This window comes from Apiospora kogelbergensis, assembly GCF_038363985.1.
Source record: "Apiospora kogelbergensis strain CBS 113332 chromosome Unknown utg000009l_segment0_segment0, whole genome shotgun sequence".
Lineage (NCBI taxonomy): Eukaryota > Fungi > Ascomycota > Sordariomycetes > Amphisphaeriales > Apiosporaceae > Apiospora > Apiospora kogelbergensis.
In genome coordinates this window covers 898,962-919,473 of record NW_027117426.1, presented here as the reverse complement: position 1 = coordinate 919,473, position 20,512 = coordinate 898,962, and the positions used below count along the sequence as shown (strand labels likewise).

Here is a 20,512-nt window from a genome sequence, read left to right as displayed (position 1 = left end):
TGCAGTGTGATTGGTAGTACCTTCAGGATCCCGAACACTGCCACGAGAACAGAGACCTATATAAACCCAAAAACGCCCACCGACCATTTGTTTTGTCTTATACCTTTGCGACTAGAGCAGAACAGCAGTTGAAACACCGAGCTTTCGACTGGTTAGGAAGAGTGTAGCATCGTCAAGTAAAACCGCATCTTCTTCCTAGTCTAGTGACCGAAAGAGTGAATCCTAAGTGTTGCTTCCTGGAACTTGTGCATTCCCTCTCTCATGTGACTTTGCCTCAGGCTGCGCTGCTTAGGTGCCATAACAAGCAATCCAGTGCCTGAGTCCTCTTGTCCTAGTGAAGCTGCTAGAAATTCTCGAGTGCCGACTGTTTTCTCCTGGGCTCAACTCTCTCCATTTTTATCTCTCTGTCTTGGCCAGTGATTGATCGCATCATTGATTAATTGACATTGACAGAACGGATTGGGTCGACACCTACCGACCTACTGAGCTGCCTTGCCAGCATAGACATGAACCTCGCTAGCACAGGCACCTTGCACCTACAGTACAAGGAGGTTCCGCCAAGTGGAAAAAGAAAGCTGTGACCTGCGCGCGACTGGGAGTCCCCATCAACTGCTGCCCAGCCGTGTCCAGTTCCGCCCATTCAATTCTTCGACGCTCTTGCTCTCACACGCTCACGTCTCATCCCGGCACCCACTTGAGCTTTACTGGCGCATCTTTCTTCCTTTTCATCATCCCAGCCCAGATTCTGCAAGATTGGAACATTGGTTTGTTCTCCAAGACCTTGTTCGTCCATTGTCCATTGTCTGTACTGTACATCAGTCAATCCATTTTTTAGCCGGTCTTGGGCTTTGCATTTCGTGCAGCTGTCCCTAGCAGCACCCCGGCTTCTTTTCCATCCTACCCAAGGGAGCTCGCCCAGGTCATCGCGAAAAAAATATTGACTTCGGCCACATCCACCTCTTCTCCTTGCGACAACCCCCAACCTGCCACCATTGGGGCCCTATCGCACCCATCAATCCATCATCGCAATACTGCCTATTTCCTTGCGACCTCCCATGTCTTCAGCTATATAGCTAGAGGCCCCTTAATCCCAACACCTACGCGTCTGACGCGCTACTTTTCCCGACACAAGGCCGCGCGCCTCCTTGTCTCGACCGCATAACCATCCGTCGAGATGTCGTTCGGAGGAGGCTTCGGCGGCTTCGGCTCCAACAACAACGCCACCAACACGTCGACCGGGTTTGGTGGTTTCGGCTCCAACAATACTGCCTCAGGTAAGCTCTCCCTTCGCACTGGTGCCCAACGTCTATCTACCATGCATCTGACTGACATACGACTTAGGCGGATTTGGTGCCAACACTAATACCAACACCGGCGGCTTCGGTTCTACGAACACTGGAGGAGGTGGTCTCTTCGGTGGCGGCAATACCTCGAATACCGGCGGCGGCTTCGGTAGCACTGCAGGTGGTTTCGGTTCGACCAACACTACGAGTGCTTTCGGCGGTGCCGCGAAGCCCGCATTCGGTGCCGCCGCACCTAGCGGTGGCCTCTTCGGTTCGACAGCCAACACAACAGCCAATACCGGCGGTTTCGGCGGTGGCTTTGGCTCCGGCACCGCTGCCTCTACATCGAGTCCTTTTGGTGGCGGTGCTGCAAGCAGTGGTGGTGGCCTTTTCGGCAGCAACAATGCGAGCAAACCTGCTTTCGGAGCTGGCGCAACAACGGGAACCACCGGCGGCCTGTTTGGCGGCGGTAACGCAGCGGCTGCTCCCTCCACAGGTTTCGGCGGAGGTGGTTTCGGCGCTCCCGCAAGCACTGCCCTGGGAGGCAACCTCGGTGAAGCCCCAGGCACAGCTGCCACACCCTTCCAGCCCCTTGTAGAAAAGGAGAGCGCGACCGGTAGCGCTCAAAACTCGTACCAGAACATCCTGTTCCAAGACCCGTACAAGAAATGGTCCGCCGAAGAGCTAAGGCTTCAAGATTATAATTCTCAACGTCGTTATGCAAGTGCTGGCGGAGGAGGTTTCGGAACCGGAGGTAGTACATTTGGTAGCACCGGCTTCGGCTCCAACGCCCAGCCAGCAAGTTCCTTTGGCAACAACAACACTCCGGCCTCCGGAGGCCTATTCGGTAACAACAACAACAATGCCGCCGCGACTGGGTTTGGTGCTCAAAACACCACGAACACAGGATTCGGCTCTGCCGCCGGCGGCGGTGGGTTGTTCGGCGCAGCCAAGCCAGCAACTGGCGGACTGTTCGGTAGCACGCCAAGCGCTGCGCCGGCTGCCTCCACCGGGGGTGGGCTCTTCGGCAATAGCGGTACCGGGTTCGGTGCTGCCAACAACACCAACACTTCCGGTTTTGGTGCCCAAAACAACAATGCTGGCGGCGGTGGATTGTTCGGTGCTAATAATGCTGCTCCAAAGCCGAGCGGGTTCAGTTTCGGAAACACGGCCAGCAACACCAATGCTCCTTCGACGGGCTTCGGTGCCGCCAACAACACTGGTAGCGCATTCGGTTCCAACACTGGCACTGGTGGCGCCTTCGGCAATGCCCAGGCCAATACGGGTGGTACTGGCCTCTTTGGAAACACGGCGAATGCTCAGCAGAATGCAGGAGGTGGCTTTGGTGCCAACACCGGCGGTTTCGGCCAACAGAACAACCAGCAAGGCGGTGGGTTGTTTGGCGGACAGCAAAAGCCTGCAACTGGTGGTGTATTCGGCCAGGGCGCAGCACCTAGCACGAACACTGGCGGTGGGCTTTTCGGGAGTACCAACAACAATACGAATACCGGATTCGGGGCCAGCGCTCAGCCGGCTGCAGGAGGAGGCCTATTCGGTGCGAAGCCAGCGACTGGTGGAGGTCTTTTTTGGGAACGCCGCGCCAGCTCAAAACAACACCCAAGGCGGTGGTCTGTTTGGCGGCATGAACAACCAGAATCAGCAACAGCCGCAACAGCAACAGGCTGGTGGCGGTCTTTTTGGTGGTATGGGTTCAACCCAGGCCAAGCCTTCCCCCTTTGGTAACAGTACACAAACTGGAGGCGGTCTTTTCGGCAGCACCCAGAACCAGCAGCAGGGCGGCGGCATCTTCGGTAACAGTCAAGGCCAACAGCAACCTCAGACCGGTATGGCATCCCTTTTCGGGGGCTCGACGCAGAACCAGGGTGCCCCGCAGACTCTAACTGCGAGCGTCAACGATCCGACTGCGTTCGGGGCTACCTCGCTGTTTGGCAATCTACCTACCCAGAGTAATGATCCGGGTCCTCTCGCCACACCCCTATCCAGCAAACAATCGACAAGACGTCCTTCGGTATTGCCCATTTATAAGCTCAACCCTGCTGCTGGATCACGACTTGCCACCCCCCAGAAGCGAGGCTTCGGGTTTTCATACAGCACGTATGGAACACCCACTAGCCCATCCAGCGCCAATAGCACGCCAGGCACCGCCTCGCAGAGTCTTTTGACCGGCAGCCTAACGCGCAGCTTGGGCAAGAGCATCTCTACCAGTAGTTTGCGTCGCAGCTTCAATGTCGAGGATAGTCTTTTGGCACCCGGCGCTTTCTCAGCCAGCACGAGCTCGAGAATGTTCGGCAGCAATAACGTCAAGAAACTGGTTATCAACCGGGAACTCCGAACCGACCTCTTCTCAACACCCACCAAAGACAAAACTCCGCAAGACACCCCGAATGGATCTCGTAAGCTTGCTAAGCGGGTGAGTTTCGACACAAGCAACGGAGAACCGGCTGAGAATGGCGATGTTCAAAATGGCAATATCGACCTAGCGAGCAACAACGGCTACATTCGACCCAATGGCGCCAAGTCCAGCCCAGCGGCTTCCGATATGGAACAGGTAACCGGCAAGGAATTGGCTATTGTCCACGAAGAGGAGACGACAACCACTCCAGCGCCAGCCTCCGCAGATACCTTGTCCGACCGTGAGCCTGGCCAGTACTGGATGAAGCCGTCAAAGGAGGAAATCGACAGCATGAACCGTGTCCAGCGGCAAAAGGTTGTTGACTTGACTGTTGGTCGTGTCAATTGTGGTTGGGTCAAGTTCAAGGTGCCGGTTGATCTCAACACCGTCGACTATGGCAACCTGTTTGAGAACATCGTTGTTTTCGTGGTCCGATCCTGCACCGTCTACCCTAATCAGGCAAAGAAGCCAGCCGTTGGTAAGGGTCTCAATGTCCCGTCTCTGATCAACCTGGAGAGCTCGTACCCACGTGCCTCTATGACGAACAAAGGCAGAAAGGGTCCGTCTCTCGCCAAACATATTGACCGCCTGAAGCGCATTCCCGGGACCAAATTCGAGAACTACAACACAGAAACTGGCGAGTGGACCTTTTCCGTGGAGCACTTCACAACATACGGCCTCGATTACGACGAGGACGAGGAAGGAAACGAAGCGGATTCTTCTGCACAGATGGCAGAAATCCAAACTCGCCGGGACCAGGCCGAGTTTGGAATGTCAGCGGCAGAGTATGATGACGATGACTCCCTCGAATTTGGGCGAAGGGAGCGTGCACTACCCGGCGCGTTTGACGGCGATGCTGCTCTGGTAGATGCCGAAGTCCCTGAGATGGCCGAAGCTGGTGTCTATCGGTCGTCTTTTTTAGGGGATCGCTCCGCGGGTTCTAAGTCGCAGTCTCTTGTCCCTATTAGACAAGATGACTCGGACGAGGAATATGCGATGTCTGAGGATCAGGATGCGGGTTCTGACCTCGGACACCATCTCGCCGCGGAGCAAGAGGATGACTCGCTCAGTGTCAGTGCCAGCAACATGGATTTTGTTCAGGAAACCCCAGCTGGTATCATGAGAGCCAGGATGCGTGCTATCAAGGAGTCGGCTACTCCTGTAAAGGTCCAAGTAGCAGCTGGGGACGACTGGATGGATATGTTGCAGAAAACCATCAGTCCCCGAAAAAGGGACCGGGTGCATTTGAAAAGTCAACGCGAAGCCGATACTTACGGTAAAGAAAGCTTACTTGATGTAAAATCGCCTTCTAAGAAAAGGGTGGTGCCTGATAGCAAAGGGTTTGCTACGAGTATCGACTTGATGAAATCCATCTTCGACCAGGCCAAAGCCCCTGCTGAGGTTGTCCAGCCATCGGTTCGACCGCAAAGTGGGAAGTGGTCGTACAAGAGAGCAGCGAAAACTTTGGATGCCTCTGATATGAGCGACAAAGAACGACAGTGGCACAGCATTCCTCGTCCCAACTGGGGTCCAAGCGGAACTCTCGTCTTTGCTGGGACACCCGAGGATACTCCCTTTGGTAGATCAGGTCGCGTCATCGAGAAGAATGGACTCATGACGGTCATGAAGGGTGCGATTGTATCCTCGTCGCAGGACATTCATATTGCCAAGTTCACGAATGAGGTATATCACCACAAGCTAATTTTACCCCCTTCATAGGACTTCACACTAACCGGTTGATCTAGATGTCCGCCAAAGCACTTCAGGCACATGCTGACCTGACTGAAGTGTACCTCGATGGTGGAGTACCGACAGTCATGGGCCCTCGCGTGAGCATCAGGGAATTCGCTACTGACACTGGTTCCAAGAATGCTGCAGCTGAGCACGAGAAACTCGTGTGGGAGCTTGCAAGCGTACTCTTTGACAGCATCAAGGTCCCTTCGGATCTTCAGAACGACCCCGACGCTGTCGAGAAGATGAGACGAGAGAGCCTGTCCAAATTCTGGGAACAAATGCTTGACGAGGAAACCAATAAGGGCATTTCATTGGCAAGGACAAGCGAAGAAAAGGCGCTGGCCTCGCTCGCTGGTCACCGCGTAGCTGAAGCCTGCAAGCATTTACTGGACGGGAAGGACTTTCGCTTGGCAACATTAGTTGCTCTCATCGGAAGCAGCGATGCCATGAAGAAGGATATGCGCGAGCAAATCAAGGAATGGAAGGACGCTCATGTTCTGCCAGAACTCTCGGAGCCGATCCGCGCTTTGTACGAGATGCTGAGCGGCAATGTTTGCGCCTGCGAGGGTAGCAAGGGTGGCAAGGGTAGCAGTACAGAACACCGGATGAAGCCGTTTGTCATTTCTAAGGAATTTGGACTCAACTGGAGGCAAGCTTTCGGGCTCAGACTGTGGTATGCTATCTCGGGTGAAGACTTTATCGCCGACGCCGTCGAGAAATACCAGGGGGACGTCACTCAGGATAAGGAGATACCACCTATGACATGGTTTGCCGAGCAAGGTATCCGAGGCATCTGGAACGACCCCGAAGAAGGACAGCGTCAAGACCTGTTATGGGGTCTTTTGCAGTTGTACTCGAACGGCAGTGTCGATCTCGAGGCGATACTGCGTCCCGAGAACTCGCAGCTTTCACCTCTCGACTACCGTCTCTGCTGGCAACTCGGCCAGGCATTGACGGCGACCGGCAAGGTCTCCTTCGGTAAGAACGCCGAGGAGAAGGCCGACGCTGCAACGGCTTCATTCGCCTCGCAGTTGACGACCGAAGGTAGCTGGGAGGAAGCAACCTTCATCCTACTCCACCTCACCGACCCCAACGCGCGGACCAAGGCAATTCAAGAGCATCTGTGCCGCCATGCTGGTCTCATTGGCAACGAGCAGTCGGAGAGCTTCAAGAAGCTCACGGAGAAGCTTAAGATACCCACCCGATGGATATGGCATGCTAAGGCGCTTTACATGCGCAGCGTGAAAAAAGATGCTTCTAGTGAAGTGCAGTGCCTCCTTCGGGCTGACTCGTACGCCGAAGCGCATCGCACATTTACCAAAGATGTTGCCCCAGTGGCGATCATTGAGCGCGATTTCCACGCACTGGCTGACCTGTTGCGGCAATTCGATGGCCGCCAATCCCAGATATCGGATTGGAATCTGGGTGGCGAGATCTACAAGGCTTTCTTACAGCTTGTTGATTACCAGAACCGTCGCGAGCAACCGCCAAATGCTCTTGTCAACGGATTGCTTGAGGGTCTTCCTGCCATGCACGGCAACACGCCCGAAGCTGGCATTCAGGAATACGCAGCTTTAACAGACATGGCCGCCGTCGTTGCGAGTGTGGTTGGAGACATGGCGAAGCTGGGACAGGTAAGCTCCCCGACTCGGATACGCAGCCGTTGCACAACAAGAACTAACTCAAATCTACTACAGATGGATCACCAGCGCATCCTGAAATTGCCTCTCACCGAGGATGTATTACTCAGGCATAGCCGCAACCTTGCGTGGACGCATTACCACGCGATTATGGCAGGACACTAGGCTCTACGTTTTCCTTGATTTGTAAGAGGGCGAGAAGGGAAAGGGAAAATGTAGAAGGCCAAGGTGACGAAGAAAGCGCTGAAATGAAGGGCAATGGCGAAGACGACGACCCAGCAGACTCCGACGTCCTCCGTCACGCGCCGGTGAAATATGTTGAACATGAGTTTAGGTCACGAAAGAAAGCATTTTGCTGCCTGCAATTGAAAGGGGCAGGCCACGGGTTTTGCTTGCAATAGTAGTAGATAGTTTAAAACCTTTAATTCCCCAAACTTCATGTGTTCGTCCAATCTTGCTGGTGAATACCCGGCATGTGTGAGAGGAGTGAAATAGTGGTGTATATTCGGATTAGCCGATTCGGCTTCAACATGTACAAGTATAATCAAAGGTAGTAAGAGTAAGGGGAAGGGACCCTCAAATGCGGTGGGTATAACCACCAACCAGGCTCATTAAAAAAAACCACAAACGCCCTTCATGTGCAACCAACCCCCTGAGGATATGTGCGATGCTATATATGTGTGATATAAATCAAGGCTCCCTTTGATCATCCCAATCCAAAAAATGCCTGGGTCTTATAACCGTAGACCATTCTTCTCACCCTCTTCAAACTTACACACACTCCCATCACACCTTTCCACCCCTCTGACCCCGTCCCCTCCCTCTACCGTGGAAATGGCTCTGTCCATTCCCGCTCGCGCCTGCAGTCGCCGGTACCGCCGCGGGCGTCGATGCAGCGCCTCCATTCCCCTTGCTGCTGTTTTTAGGGGGTGCAGTATTAGTGGCAGAAGCAGCAGTCTCCTTGGACTTCCCACCACCACGGCCCCCCTTTCGCCTGTTGTTGCCGCCCCCGCCCGCCTTCTTCTCGCCCCTATCTTTCTCACGGGCAACCCTCCTGGCCTCCTCCTCCTGCGTGCGCCGGCTCTCCTGGTCCCACCACTCCTGGAAGGCCTGCTCCTGCTGGATCTCCTGCAGGCTGCGCTTGGCCATGGCCTCCTTGACGCTCTCCTGCGCCCGCCGCTCGTGGTCGATGATGTCGGCCAGCCCCAGCCCGATGAGCGACTCGGACTGCTTCGGGGTCTTCCGCATGTACGACTTCGAATGCGGCACCAAGGGCTTGTTCTCCGGGACGGACGAGGGGCTGGGAGAGACCGCCTGAGACGGCCCAGCCTTGGCTGGCTGTTGTAGAAGATTGGAGCTGCTGGTACGGGCATTCGTCGCAGAGCCGCGCGGCGTGGCCGTCCCGGACCGGGCCTGGCCGGGGAACCGGGTGTCGGGAGATGCCGTCCGACGAGGGGTCGACTTGCCCGACGATTCAGCGGCCACGAGCGGCTTCGCGCCGGGGACTGCGAGAGAGGACGACGACACCTTGGCCTCGTTGCTGAGGACATCCTTGATGGACGTCTTTGGCGCCGCTGGGCTGCTTTTCCACGGCGAGGCTGCCGCTTTTTTCTTGTTGTCGTCCGCTCGGATCCACGGCGTCTGCCTCTGCTGAGCGGCCTGAGCCTCTTCCCTAGCGGCCTCCTCGGCCTGGTGTTGTAGGAACTTCTTCCGTTCCTTCTGCGACAGCTTTTGTGGCGTTAACTTCGCGGCTTCTTTCTTTTCAGCAGCAAGCTCTGCGGAGAGGGCAGATTGCGTCGACTTGGATTCGTTCATGATGTCTTGGAGTCCTAGTTTCGATGTAGGAAGTGGAGCGGCAGCCCATGGCGCGCTAGCACTTGATACCCGCGCGTTCGTCCCGCCAGGAGAGGCAGACAGAGCAGGCCGCAAAGCCAGAGGGGTCGGAGGGCTGGCGGCAGCCTCCTCTAGTCGTTGTCTGGACTTGCCTTTAGGGCCCTTCCAGCTCTCTGAGAGGCTTGGGAGTTGATCGAGCTCTCGCCGTAGGCTGGCATCGAGAGGCTTTGGGCAAGGCGACAAGGGGCTAGACACGCTGGAAGTCTCATCATCCATGTCAAACATCAGGTCTGCTTGGGAATTCTTGGGCCGGAGTTCGGGGCTGAATGGCTCGTTGCGAGGAGCCCGCGATTTCTGCCTCGTTTTTTCAGGTGTGAGCGACACACCAGACATGTCGTCCAGACTGCCAATGCGAGCCTTGAAGGATGATGGAATCTTTTTCTCTTCGTCCCTCGACATCGCTTTGTAGGCCATCTCTCGCACACGTCTCTGCCGCTCCTCGTCTATATCGCTAGCCAGCTGAGGATATCGTTCGTGGAGTAGCAGGTCGGCTCGGCCGCTTCTTGCAAATGGACATCGAGCAAGTTGATTGTCCCTGACAACCTCATCAAGTTCCAGGAGAAGCTCCTCATCCAGGTCGTCGAGCAGACTGGTCAAAATTAGTCGGTCTGTGGGGCGAAACCGCCAGGTAGTGACCGTCACGACAGCCATTTCCCAACGAAGGAGTGAACATGAAGGGTTTACTTACTGGTTTTCAAGCATCGATTCCATCTGCAGACAGATGTACTCAAGACCCTTGTCTTTAAACTCCGTGACAGAGCATACGCTGATAAGATTGAGCAAAGTTGAGATGTTACGCATCGTGACTGCTTCAAGTTAGACAACTTGCCCATCGAGTATTCCACGGCGAACGTACCAAAGCGACCCAGGACCTTCTGGCATATTTGAGAAAGTCGATCTATCATCAGCTCATTGGCAATGTTCATCACATCCACAACGAGCTCCGAGAATTCGTCGATGCTTTCTGCGACCACCCCATCAAACAACTCCTCGCCAACATCGCCATAGAGATGCTGGAGAACGTAGTGGAACGACTCAGGGTTAAAGTGTCGGAGATCGATGGGAATTTTGTCTGACATCGCTTGACCTTCCCTGCGATTCGCAAGCCACATACCACCAGATCGACCATTGAAGAGCCCCTGAAACCAGGGGCATCGCTGGCACAGCAGAGTACTGTGGGCTGGTATCTCGTCTCCATCGAGCTCGAGTAGAGCATCTCCGTCCTCGAAGTATGCCGGATCTTCGATAGCTTTGCAATAATCATCATCCATTGTCCGAGAAGGAGAGCTCTGCAGCCTTGCCGATTGTTCCAAATGGAGCATGCCGAGCTTTGAGGCGACCTTCATGAGTTCGTTGCGAATCTGTCGGTAGCGGCTTGCAAGGGGAGGCGACTGGCGGGTAAAATTCCACGCTGGAATCACTTTGTCCACATAGGAGTATACGACAAAGTTTAACAGAGTAATTAGGTCAATCCCAGCAAATTTGACCATGATATTGTCGTCTGCTATAGAGACTGTGAGCAGATCAGGTACTTCGAAAGAGCCAGTCTCACGGACTCGTTGCAGTCCAAGTCGTAAGATAGGGCTTCGAGATGCTAGAACCCAAGTGTGAACTGGGATCTGGATTTCAGGGCACGAGCTTGTGCAAACAACCGCCCCAATGTCGTCGTTCTGGTACCGCCACTGCCTCAAATGAGATTGTACATCTTCTTCGAGATCGGTGGATGTCAGCACCTCGTAGCCCAACGTGTCAACTCGACCTTTGAGCACATCAGGGTCTTGGAACTTCCAGGTGTCTTTATTTTCACGCTTTGTGCCGTTGGCAGCCTTGAAGCCTCGCATGGCGCAGAGAGGCGCAAGATCATCCCAAAGGTTCTGCTCATCAACTTCCACCTGCTCACGGGTCACGTCGCAGTCTTTACGGACTGCCGCAAAAGCGCCAAAGGGTGAGCTTCGCACGGCTGCGACCCCGCTGATGAACGGGACACGTTGGAATTTGAAATCCTTCCGTTTCCCATCCGAAACACCAGCTGCCTTGGTGTCTTTTGCCTTGGTTCTTTTGATACGACGCCATACGGCTCCAGATTGAGTCGAGATCAAGACCGAGCCATTTTCTGCTACACTGACAGAAGCGGCTCCATCTTTCTTGCTGCTCCAAATAAGTTGTGGTGTGGTGACAGCGTCCTTGATGCGCGCTGGGTTGGTGGTCGAAGTAGAGATAGCCGATGAAGACCCATCATTCTTCTGATTAAGTGCCATGGTGAAAAGATCACCGCTGCCCGTGAGCGCGGCAATTGTCTCTCCACCAGACGTGATGGAACGGATCTCCTTCCGCCCCGGGTCGTATCTGGACGACAAGGAAAGTGTCCCAGATCGCTGTAGGGTAGAGTTTGTCAAGCTATCAAAGAACGGGAACTTAATCATATTGTACCCATAATTCGTGAAGACACAGACAGTACGGTCTTCAAACAAACAGGTCGTCGCCTTTTCGATGGCCGATACCATCACGATGGATGAATGCGTCGATAGCAGCGATGCAGCCACTTTCCGCGGAATTTGTTGAACTTCCAAAGACCTGGAATCTGCATCCATCAATGCCAGTTGCCCAGCATTCTTACCCCAGCAGTATAGCGAGGAACCAGTATGGGCAACGGAATGGATTGATGAAGCAGCAATTCCAAGTACCACTTCCTTTTGAGAGGACCGAAGACCTGGCGAGGTGATGTACTCATCGGCTCCTCGTCTGCTTTCAGGGGCGGCGGGAGAACATAGCCCAGCTGCGAGAACGTGTTCAGACCCCAAGTCCACAGCTCTCCTCCGGTCGTGATGGCCAACGTATGGTTCTGTCCCAGAGCAACTGAGACGACTTGCTTATCGAGCAATGGGCCTTGTACAGGGGTAAAGTGAAATCGCGTGTTCTCGTCCCCTAAACCAAGACGCCCACCACGACCCACGCCGCACACGTACAGATTCGAGATCGGGTCTGTTGTAAGAACAGCACTGTGCAATTTGGAGAATACAGCATCCTGTACGTATAGGGGCCGACTCTGTATTAGTGCCGGGACTTCCGACAGGTCGTGAATGAATGACTCCTCAAGGCTCCTTTGCTTTTTCTGATGCTGGAGTTGCTTGTCATAGAAGTACTGGGCCAGATGCTCGGGTCGCTGGAGGTAGACACGCTCAGGAAATTGCCGATCGTCTTGGTCGCCAAGACCCAAAGAGAGATTCTTGTTGCTTCCGAATGTGAACAGTTCCTCGCCAAGGCCAGGCAGTTTGGTCGCATGTAGGCCATTCTCGTCTATATCCGAACCTGCCTCACTGTCTGAATCGTCATCAGCCTTGGCCCTTTCTTCAGCCATCCTCAGACTGCGGAGTGCAATGGTGGCATTGTAGACGTCAAAAGGCGAATTGCCCTCGTTGTCCTTTGTCTTGATCAGATGGCCGATCTTCGCGGGGTTGCTCCCAACGACAGCCACGTGCAGGTCCTTGCGCTCTTTATCCAGTAACAGTCTTGCGATCGAAATGTTGCCATTGTAAAGTGCTCGGTGGAGGGCGTTCCAGCCACTCTCGAGGTCTTGCGCGTATAGGTCGACGGCGGGATGGTCCAGCAGGGCTTCGACGAAAGAAATCGCATTCGAGGAGGTCGACGAGGCGGCGCGCAGGAGCAGAGTCAGCCCGGCATGGTCGCGAGTATTAAGGTCGGCCTTGGAGAAGCCGCCGGCGGCCTGACTGGAAGCTTTGCGCGACTTGACGAGCGGTCGCGGAGAGCTTCCGGATGCGCCGGGGCTTCCTACTCCAACAATGCCCGGGCCCTTGGCTGGATACGTATTCTGGGAGTATCCGGCCGGAGCCAGGAGCCGACGGAAACGGTCGACATCGTTTTCCCAGTAGTACTTCCAAAGTAGATGACTCATGTGGTAGGCAGCGGCGCGGGGTCCAAGCAGCTCGAATAGCACCCGCTGTGAGTCTCGAGGATCACGGCCTTTTAAGGTGCGCTTTCAGAAGCTGCTGCGACGGAGGGAGGAAGACAAGCTTCGAAAGTTGCAGCTCTTTATCGTATCGTGGTGTGAGGCGGTTCGTCGTCGTAGAAGCCGATACGGTCGTGTCGAGGTGTAGATAAGAGATTAAAGCTTAGTGTTTCGCGACTCGAGTTTGGGGTTGAAATTGGAGGCGGTACTGGATCTAGGCAGTGGCAAGGGGGCGATAGGGTTTAGGCTTATCTCGGAACAAGTAGCGGTTCAGGGTGAAGTCCAGTCGACGCTTGGCTGGTGCGCACACACCGTCAATATATTGCTTTTCAATAGAATACTGTTGATCTCTGGGAGATTTGATGATGCAGGTATGGAGGCCAGGGAACACGGACAAGTATATCTATCGCACGAGATGCTACGGTGGCGGGGTAGTTCAGGAGACGACTTCTCGAGATGATGATGTGTGTCATGTAATGGAACCTTGTGCTCGCGACTCTGTCGCGCCCGACCAATCGGAAGCGCTAACGTTGGCGCATGGGGGATCCTCAGGGCAAGGACAGCTCGCCCATTGCCCCGAGCTGCATCCTGGATGCTAATAGAAGCTTCCGAGGGTAATCTACAGCCCTATCAGCCGATCAACTGTTGAAGGCAAAGGCCTGCGATTTACATAATGAATAACCAAGCTTCAGCGGGCTTTCTGGGGTTTCCATAACTGCCTGTTTAATACGATGCGCCTGCAAATAGGGATTAGAGCAGTGGAGATTACACGTATGTATGCCATGCACGCCTGCCAGCGGCCCCGCGATGCACTCAGGGCCAGTTCGCATCCTTTTTTAGACCAGTAAATAGGTAGCTGTATGCACTAGACGGGGAAGCGAGTGCAAGAGAGAGACCTATATGTAGAAAAGACAGCCCAGTCGCCAGTTGCGAGGGCTGGTACTTGCATAACCTACAGCGAGAGACACGCCATTTGTTGGGATTTGTATCTCGCTACGGATGGATTTAGGGCTCTCCCTTTTTTGAAGTGTATTCGGGAAACCCAGAAACGAATAAATGAATGAGTGGAAATAGCATGATATACCGATTGACTTTTTGGACCGATGCAGGAACAAGTCGCACAAGCTATTCACCGGCAAAGATGCTGACCGGGGCAGTGGAAGCTGGATGCTACACCCTGACGTCGAAAGCTGCTGTAAGCCGAGAGAGTCCGGGGTTAATTGGTGACAGCCAGTGACCCCACCGAAGCCGTTATCGCATTTGCAACGCCGCAGCGGTATTAAGCGCTCGGCGGAATAATTATTTCAATTTCCCTGTCGCGTGCCGAATCCTCATTGCTGGCTGCTTGCTTTCTTGTCGCACCGCCCATCGCCCTGCACTCGACGTCTCGTAGACACCCCGGGCTACTGGAAAGTCTAACATTCAGCCCGACTTTGATTTCGACGACCGCTACCAATCCAAATTTCAACAACCCGCCGTCAACATGTCGTCCCAGGATAAGCCCCTCCCCTTCGTGTACCAGTTCGCCGCTGGTCAGTACCCATGCCAATTCCACCCCTCTGCTCACTATACTGACCTTTTGCGTAGGCGCAATTGCTGGTGTGTCGGAGATTCTGGTCATGTACCCGACAGATGTTGTCAAGACCCGGTCAGTATAATGCTGTGTCTGTCGTATGACGTACACTCCCGATCATGCGCTGACCTTTTACTCCGGAACAGACAGCAGCTCGCGACCGAGAGCATTGGCATGGTCCAGACCTTCCAGAACATCATCCGATCCGAAGGCCCCGGCCGTCTCTACCGGTCAGCCGCCCCCGATCTGTGCTGGCATGGGTGAATGCTAATAGCCGAGCAGTGGTATTCTGGCGCCCATTCTGATGGAGGCTCCCAAGCGAGCTACCAAGTTTGCCGCCAATGACTCGTGGGGCAAGGTTTATCGCAATGCCTTCGGTGCCCAGAAGATGACCCAGGGTCTGTCCATTTTGACCGGCGCCACTGCTGGTGCGACTGAAGCCTTCGTGGTGGTGCCTTTCGAGCTCGTCAAGATCCGATTGCAAGACAAGGCCTCCGGTGGCAAATACGCTGGCCCCGGAGATGCTCTGATGAAGATTATCAAGAACGAGGGTCCTATGGCTCTTTACAACGGTCTGGAGTCTACTCTGTGGCGTCACATTCTTTGGAATGCCGGCTACTTTGGCTGTAAGTCCGATGAAACGAGCCTACAGCGCCTCCTGCCTACCGATTCCATCCACCGTTTGGTGTATTGTTCCTACACTGCGACTGCGTAACTAATCTGAATTATGACAGGCATTTTCCAAGTCCGTCAGTTACTGCCCGCGGCCGAGTCGAAGAAGTCCCAGATCGGCAACGACATTATTGCTGGTTCCGTTGGTGGTACCGTTGGTACTATTGTGTAAGTTTCTCTAGCCACTCGAGTCTCACTTGTATTTCGAAGCCATGTCTGACAGATAACTAGAAACACGCCAATGGACGTGGTTAAGTCTCGAATTCAGAACAGCCCCAAGGTTGCCGGTGTTGTGCCTAAGTACAACGTAAGTAAAGCCTCATGCCCTCACTCAAGATCAGCCACTTACATACAGTATTCTAGTGGGCGTGGCCCTCCGTATTTATGGTACTACGTGAGGAAGGATTCGGCGCTCTTTACCGTGGCTTCGCACCCAAGGTGCTGAGACTCGGACCTGGTGGTGGTATCCTCCTGGTTGTCTATACTGGGGTTATGGATTGGTTTAGACAGATGGGCGTTGGGTCTAAGTAGATGATCGCTCACCCTTAATGCCCAGACAGATAATTGTCTTTACGATTGGATTTCAGGTTACGATCTCTCATGGCGTCCAAATACCGAAGACTATATACAGACTTCTCTTAACCGACCCGTGAAATCTGCTTCGCAGTTGTTGAGGGACCAACATCTACTCACTACCTTGTGCCCCCAGCCATTACGAGCTTCCAACTTCACTTCGGATATTGATGTCTACCTGCCCCGTCTATTGGCTCAATTGAATATATCAAGCTTCCCACTATCGACAGGAGGAATCAAATTAACATCGATACTCAGCCCCATCTTCTCTCAAGGAACAACTAAACTGAGATTCAACCATTTGTGCCTTTTCAAAGTAGTTGCCCATTTCTTCTCGCCTTTCCCTCGGCGTACCGCAGAACTTGGCACGTAATCAAGTCACACATACGCCCCTTTTCACGAACGACGAGAGCTCCGAGGCTCCGGCTGGCACGCCCGTCAAGATCGTTGAGTTTCTAACTTCACATACCTAGAGATAACCCACGGCTATCTCTCTTGGCCATAACCATTTCCCCAGACAGCAGTCCCATACGAAGCCTGCCATCTCAGTAAGTTACGCATCACTCCCTTGCATTGTCTTCCAAACACACCACCTCCCAAGAACGTCACGGGCCAAACTCTTTATCTGTGATGTTCTTTCTGCTTCTGGTATTGCAATCACCCCAGGACAAGCATGAGCTTTCTATTCCTTCTTATCTCAAACCACCCAGCACGACTTCATTCAATCTCTGGCAAAGATCCTTCAGTTTACCACACCTCGACTTCGATTTCTGCTTGAACATCTCATTCTGAGGGAATCATGAGACAGGCGTCTCGTGGCCACTAACATCAACCGACTAACATTAACCGAACAAGTTACCGACCGTCTCAATCATACATGTTAACTTGGTAAGTTCGAGCCTTTTCATGGTCACCTTCACATTCAATAGTTCATGTTCATCCCTTCCCTTCATCAATACCACCCGTGTCATCTTTTGGACGCAAGTAAGTATTCGCGACATTCACCGACTTCACCAAATCCAACCATCCGCTATTCCCCTACAGACCCCCGATTCCCAAGCTGGTAGGTGCAACATTTTACCGTGATTTTGATGGATGTTTCCTGGCAATACCCAAGCGTTTCACCTGCTTTCCATGTTAAGTGAGAGCAAGACTTGTCAGTTGCACTCTCATATATCATGCAACATACCCTTTCCCAACACATCCTCTAATCCTATTTGATCCCAACACCCCCACCGAGAACTTTCGGGTTCCAAGGTAAGATCAGGCAAGGTAAGGCATCCAACACTGAAACCTGAATATCCTCTTCCAAATCACCAACACTGTCCTTATTCCCACTTCAGCTGCTACTTCTCATGTGGTTAAATTACGAGTGTCCATGAAACTTACAATCTACCTCATCACACGATTCATCCTTCCTGACACAAGAACAGATAAAATCAGTTCCAGACTTCGGGTTCACTACTTTCACTTTAAACCAAAACACCCGCATCTCTACCCACCAAGTTCACAATGGTGATGGATATCGTCAGCAGCTCGAGCGATGAGGACTCGGACAATGATACCGAGACCGGAGAAACGGTCGTAGTGAACAAGAGCCAATGGGAAGATCCCTCAGATGAACGAGATGAGTTGACCGTTACGGAAACAGAAGACATTCACAGAGACAACGGCGAAGGCCCCAGCAGACCGCCCCAAGCATCCGGTGGCTCACCAGATGATGATGGCGACGATTCCGATGGTGACGATTCCGATGGTGACGATTCCGACGGTGACAATTCCGATGGTAACGATTCCGACGGTGACAATTCCGATGGTAACGATTCCTGTGCCAAAGACTCTGGTTATAACTCAAGCGACCAATACCATGATGATGAGGATGATGCATCTGTTATGCCAGATATTATTCGGGACACCACCACTCAAGGCGAAGACGATGAAGACTATGAGCATTGGGTTTTCTGGTCTATGGGGAAACTCCAGGCCGAGTACAGAAAACTTAAAGGATGGGCAAAACGACGTATACACGACACCGAACAAGAGGCTGAAAGTCGTATACAAAGCGTCCGAGCGGTGTTGGGAGAACGCATTCACGACTTGAGAGGTGAAGTAGATGAACACCAAGCAACCATCCTTGAGCGGGACGAAGTAATCTTGGGTCTTCAGGGGCACATTACACAGCTCCAACTTCAGATACAAGACCTTCTGAATCGCCTTAATCGTATTCGACCCCCTCCTACGCCGTGGACCCAGCTATGGCAGCAACGCGAGCCTTATACCCAAATATACAGAGAGGCTTGCAAGCAGCTCAACATGTCACAGCTTCATACCAACGTCCACCCACAACTAACCATATCGCTTCGATGGCTCAATCACGCAACCTTGAGCGCAGCATACGGCTTGAATGATGAGGATGGCAACGGCAACGGCAACGAAGAGGGGGAAGATAATGACAGCGACAACGAGTCCGAACTATTCGTCCAGCAGAACCCAGTGCCTCCCGTTGATCAGGAAGAAAGGCCGCTTCGGCCTTTCAATTTCGATAGACTCGACCGTGATATCCAAGAGCGTATCTTCCGGTACCTCTTCGTCAAGACGGACCTTGTCCACTGCCTTTCGCGTCTGGATCCCGGCAACCGCCCACTGACACCTCGACCTCTCAATCGATTCTTCTGGGGCGGCAACCGACAGTGTGTAGTATCGTTGGCGCATCGACCCAATAATGTCCTTCGGCTCCTGCTGGTTTGTAAGAGATGGCTCTACCTTGGGGTCCATGCGTTCTATGGGCTTAACACATTTGCATTCTCGTCTCTCGGAGAGCTGGGCCGGTTCATGAGAGGCATCGGCTCTCGCATGGAACGGATCGTGAATATAGAGCTATTCTGGCACGGAGCTGTCATGCCTCGTCACCAATCGCGGATCAATCAACGAACGGTCCCCCTTCAGTTTTTCTGCGACACGCGGCGCCTGAGGACACTGGTAATCCATATCCAAGAGCGTGACGAGTGGCGAGCTCGCAGAGGCTATGAGAAGAAGGAAGAGGACGCTGTTGTCGAAGACGTTCCTTACGATGGATCCAGGCTTGACCTGCGGAACCCGTTTAAAGTCATGGAGGAATGCACACGAGTCCAGCCCAATTACCGGCCGAACCGCAGCATTCGGACCTTACATGGCCTTGACTATATCTACCAACTACGAGGCATGAACTATGTCAGAATTCGCGAAGCCCAAGGCAATATTGCGCGCGAGCCGATTCGTGACTGGAGTGTTATTGATGATATCAACTCAGTCATTACTCGCCCCAAGGCGCCGGAATACCAACGATTATCCGAGTTGCCGAACCTGACCTCAATTGGAGGGATTGGCGAGTTCGTGCCTAGCGATGACGATATGCATATTGTCAGAAGATGGTATGCCGATAACGAGCCCATGGGCAGTATCGTGGGTGAGGATGATGACGGCGATACCATTAGTATCGTGAGTAGCGAGGCACGCTCTATACCGTCCCTATCCGACGATGAAGAAGATGATGAGTCTGAATTAGATGATGACCCCGATACCCCTTCTTCTAACGGAGAGGGTAGCGGTGCTGATGTTGACATCGGTGACGATGATGGTATGGACGATGAGGATGATGCTCGCGATAAGACCCCGTTCGATATGGACATAGACTCTGGCGTCGAGGATATGGACATGGAAATGGACGACCCAGTCGACGATATTAACGAGGGTCTCGATCAGATGGATATGCGAGACGATTCAGTAAGTACTAACACCGATGCTGAAGAGAGCGAGATCGATAATGACGATAACGATGACGATGACGACGATAACAATAACGATGGCAATGACGGGAACGACGGTGACAGCGACGGGAATGGCAATGACGGCGATGGGAATGGCGACCTTGACAACGGTAATGAAGACCATAGTAGACGTGAGTGGTCTTCACTATTCGTACAGCAGAACGACGACGTCGAATCCTCCCTGTTCGTCCGCTCGAACCGCGCCTCCACGCACTTCAAGACCGACAGTGACGAAGAGAAGCACAAGGTCATCGACCTAACCGGCGACGACGCCGCCGAGGTCAAAGAAGAGAGCAGCGGCAGCGTCATCGGTTCCGCCGCCGGAGGCCACGGAATCCTCCCCGGCTCGAGCCGCGATGCCCCTATGGACGTGGACGAGTATGACGAGCAGAGATCGTCCAAGGAGAAGACCGACAGAGTCGTTGACTTCTCCGACGCCGGGAGCGTCAGCAGCAGCTGGAAGGGAGGCGCCTCGTCTGCTGCTTCTTCTTCCAAGCGCCGAGATCACGACCCCGACTCGTACCACGGAAGTGATGACGCAAGCAGCCCGAAGCGCATGCGTTTCAACACTCCGGGAAGCTCGCGAGAATCAGCCATTTCCGTCGAGGATTGAGCTCTTCTCGGCATCTGCGTCACACACTACTTGCGATTACATATGACCTGCGATGGTTTTCATTCGTTTCTGTATTATCTCTGATTTATCTCCGAACCACGGTAGCAACCTCCAACCATACTATTGGAGTAGTTTACTGGATCTTCTGTGTTATTATGAGATACCCTGCCTTTCTACTTCACCGAACGATACCCATTGCGATGCAACCTAAGCACATTTTGCTCGCCACGACATACCGGATGCGGACAGTCCCTACCTCTCAAATTTGAGGTGGTCGCCCAGAAACAAGGGGTGGTTTTGAGGTTACGATGGATATTTAAGCATGGTTGCGGGCGGATAGTTACA

General features: G+C 53.4%; 4 protein-coding genes across 4 annotated transcripts; 3 read left to right on the top strand and 1 right to left on the bottom strand.

The window, feature by feature from the left end:
• Positions 1-1,174: 1,174 nt before the first annotated feature.
• PG998_013371 (uncharacterized protein) lies at positions 1,175-7,235 on the top strand (the record flags this gene model as incomplete). The annotated part of the gene is made up of 5 exons (XM_066880187.1): positions 1,175-1,274; positions 1,342-2,862; positions 2,906-5,379; positions 5,442-7,064; positions 7,128-7,235. 5 exons carry the CDS (start codon positions 1,175-1,177, stop codon positions 7,233-7,235), a joined length of 5,826 nt encoding a protein of 1,941 aa, XP_066724326.1.
• A 621-nt stretch (positions 7,236-7,856) lies between these two features.
• Positions 7,857-12,876, bottom strand: PG998_013370 (myosin; the record flags this gene model as incomplete). The annotated part of the gene is made up of 4 exons (XM_066880186.1): positions 7,857-9,552; positions 9,652-9,769; positions 9,820-11,338; positions 11,581-12,876. 4 exons carry the CDS (start codon positions 12,874-12,876, stop codon positions 7,857-7,859), a joined length of 4,629 nt encoding a protein of 1,542 aa, XP_066724325.1.
• Positions 12,877-14,413: 1,537 nt separating this feature from the next.
• PG998_013369 (uncharacterized protein) lies at positions 14,414-15,706 on the top strand (the record flags this gene model as incomplete). Its single annotated transcript, XM_066880185.1, has 7 exons — positions 14,414-14,462; positions 14,518-14,578; positions 14,650-14,733; positions 14,786-15,129; positions 15,238-15,343; positions 15,407-15,482; positions 15,539-15,706. 7 exons carry the CDS (start codon positions 14,414-14,416, stop codon positions 15,704-15,706), a joined length of 888 nt encoding a protein of 295 aa, XP_066724324.1.
• A 1,554-nt stretch (positions 15,707-17,260) lies between these two features.
• Positions 17,261-20,167, top strand: PG998_013368 (uncharacterized protein; the record flags this gene model as incomplete). The annotated part of the gene is made up of 1 exon (XM_066880184.1): positions 17,261-20,167. One exon carries the CDS (start codon positions 17,261-17,263, stop codon positions 20,165-20,167), a length of 2,907 nt encoding a protein of 968 aa, XP_066724323.1.
• Positions 20,168-20,512: the final 345 nt, after the last annotated feature.